Source organism: Cyprinodon variegatus, unplaced genomic scaffold (assembly GCF_000732505.1).
Source record: "Cyprinodon variegatus isolate N-32 unplaced genomic scaffold, C_variegatus-1.0 Scaffold1160, whole genome shotgun sequence".
NCBI lineage: Eukaryota > Metazoa > Chordata > Actinopteri > Cyprinodontiformes > Cyprinodontidae > Cyprinodon > Cyprinodon variegatus.
In genome coordinates, this window is record NW_015151613.1 from 207,519 (window position 1) to 210,308 (window position 2,790).

General features: G+C 41.5%; 1 protein-coding gene across 6 annotated transcripts in view; it reads left to right on the top strand.

The window, feature by feature from the left end:
• LOC107101836 (thyroid hormone receptor alpha) overlaps positions 1-2,790 on the top strand; it is a 38,488-nt gene that overhangs the window by 31,583 nt on the left and 4,115 nt on the right. For all 6 annotated transcript variants that reach the window (XM_015400902.1, XM_015400903.1, XM_015400904.1 and 3 more), the window contains one exon: positions 2,410-2,556. In XM_015400902.1, coding sequence (XP_015256388.1) covers positions 2,410-2,556 — 147 coding nt within the window. The remainder of the gene's footprint in view (positions 1-2,409; positions 2,557-2,790) is intronic.

A 2,790-nucleotide genomic window follows, 5' to 3' on the forward strand; every position in this document is an offset into this window, starting at 1 on the left:
GTCAGGCAGAGTCACGGGACCGGGGTTTGCACGAGCTGAAAAGGGAGAGATGAGTTGGAGACACCAGGCGAGGACTGGGGAAACGCCCGGAGCAGGTTTAGAGTCGAGGGAGCGTTCTAGGAGACACAGGAGAAAGGTGATCAAAAACAGGAAAGGTTCAGGCTGTCAAAGACAGTGGCCAACTGAGGCGTACCACACAAGGTTAACACTCTGGCATCCTCCAGCTGTCAGAGAGCTCCTTTTATAGCGCAGACAGGTAACCACAGAACGAGCCTCAGGTGTGTACCACGCCCACCAGTCAACTCCAGTCACCTGTGCAGAAAGCAGGGGCAGAAAAAGCACAACACTACCTGCTGAGTCCTGACACTAGGTTGTTGGGTTTTGATGCTAAAGGAAAGTAGATCTGGACCTCATCAGCAAAACAATGAGAAGAAAGATTATGGTTCAATACAAGTTTAACTTCTAGGGGCGCTTGACCTGTAACTTTCACCCAACTTAGCGCCCAGGCTCTACAGCACTGTTGCAACAAACAGTCAGCAGGCCAGCCTCCTGTGTCTTGATTGGGGACTGTGCTAGGCGTCTAGGTTCAGCTCTGAGGGTATGAGAAACGCTGCTGCTGGAGAGCACCCTGGAGCAGACCGGTGAAGGTACCAGATCTGCTCGGGTTGTCAGATCTAGCAAACAGGTTAGCCTCTTTTAGCTCGGTCAGTTAGCCATATAAAGCTACACTACGTTTGAATTCGTGTCAACAACAACCGTTCATTTCCTACAAGTAGAATAACTGTTTTGTCTAAAATCTTTACGAAAGTCATTTTTTTAAGATGTTCCATTTTTCCTCCTCTCCCCTCAGATCTTATTGAAGAGAATAAAAATAAGCTGACACTTTGTAACCTTGTTAAATGGCAGAGCTTACTCTGTCTTAGAAGGCAGTACTTTCCTTCAAGACTGACAAATACTCCACCTAATAAAAAAGCCAAAGAGCTTTTTAGAGAAGTTTCAAGGAACAAGTTGCTGAACTTTATTCCAAACTTTATACCCGTTTTCTGTCCCAAATGTCTGGAGTAGCGTTAAGTTCCAGGATTTTATAGAATAGCCAAAATAAAGTCTTGTTATGGCTTAAAAAACATGCAAATTGAACAAAACAAAAAAACAGCTTTACCCCTTTGTAATGGGGAATGGTTCAGGTCATGGTTGGCCTGCAATACCCCGCACTGGCCTATGCCTATGAAAACTGAGTCGTTAGGGTCATTGTTGGCTTGGCTAACCTGGCGAGATATTTGGGTCACCTGCATGGTGATGGGGGTTGAGATGATAGTGGGAAGAAATCAATTCTATCGATGCATTGTAGGTTTTTCAGGGGGCGTATGGGCTAGCTTTTGTTACAGAGTGGTAGTCCAGGTTCCAGCTCTCAAAAAGCTACAACACAGTGGTAAAGTTTATGTTCAAGCTTAAAATGCAGCCATAGTAGCGGTGTAACGATAGTTACCTAGCAACCATTTATAAAGGTGAAAGCAGTTGTAGGCTGAAATACGTCTATGTTCGAAGGTTTACAAAGAGAAGGACACTCTTTGTGTTGTTGGGAATGTCAGAGAAAAGCAGTCGGAGAACTATGTTCCTGAGAAACAAACTCAATGCTATTTCTCTTTGAGCTGACCCTGATCTTCGTAGATAGTAGAATGCAAGTTTGAATCATCATGTTTTTATCAATATAAAGTCTTCTCCTCTTTTGAATTTGTGTTTTATAATCCAGTATCATCACCTTCATATATAGTTAAAGACTGTCACAGATTTCTTCAATAACTTTTTATATCCAAGAATAAACATGTTAAGGGCTTCCTACAAATAGAAACTGCCTTCATATGTGAAATATATTATCTGATCATGATGTGAGTGTTTAGTCAGCCACTGATTGCAGAACTTCTCCTAATTAGAAGGATGAAAGGTCTGTCATTTTCAACTATGACAGAAAGGATAAAAAGAAAAATTTCAAGAAGTCACACAGGTTAGGATTTTTAAAGAATTGAATTTTAATTGATTATAAACAAGTATTTGGGTGTATCTAAAATAGCCAAGCAGGACAGGACAAGATTATTCCAACTGTGGGAGAAATTAGAAGAAAATGGAAGACGCTGATGAAGATTCCCAGTCATCCAGGTCATAGTCATTCCGTAAAAGTTTAAAAAACAATCCACTGGACTTAGTTTCCAATATTTGAAGACGTTTCGCTTCCCCTCCAGGAAGCTTTCTCAATTCATTCATGTTTCATTTATTCTTAGAAGATCTTGCATGCGTCCCATACAGCTGTTCTTCATATCTGCAACATGATGGGCAGAAATATCACTGTTTAGTGCTGGTTTTTCACTTCTATGGTCCTGTCTCACAGATGAATGTGTAAAATATTGTTTGCAGTCCGACGACATCGGCCACGGTTCAATGGTGCCCACTTCAGATGGAGACAAAGTGGACCTTGAGGTCTTCAGTGAGTTCACGAAGATCATGACCCCTGCCATCACCCGCGTTGTTGACTTTGCCAAGAAATTGCCCATGTTTTCAGAGGTTGGTAGGAAAACAATTTTTGATTTTGTTCTCAAAAATGTTTATGAACAGTTTTTTGATGTAGGTTTTTATGTCTTCAAATGAGCTCTTTTACATCCCACATTGAAACATATCACTTCAGGTATGGCGTTACATGTTCTTTGAAAAAAGGGCCAACTTGTGTATTGCAATGGCAAAGAAAAATATAAATCTATCTGTATGGGGAAACCCGGGCACATGTACAGTTTGACCGAA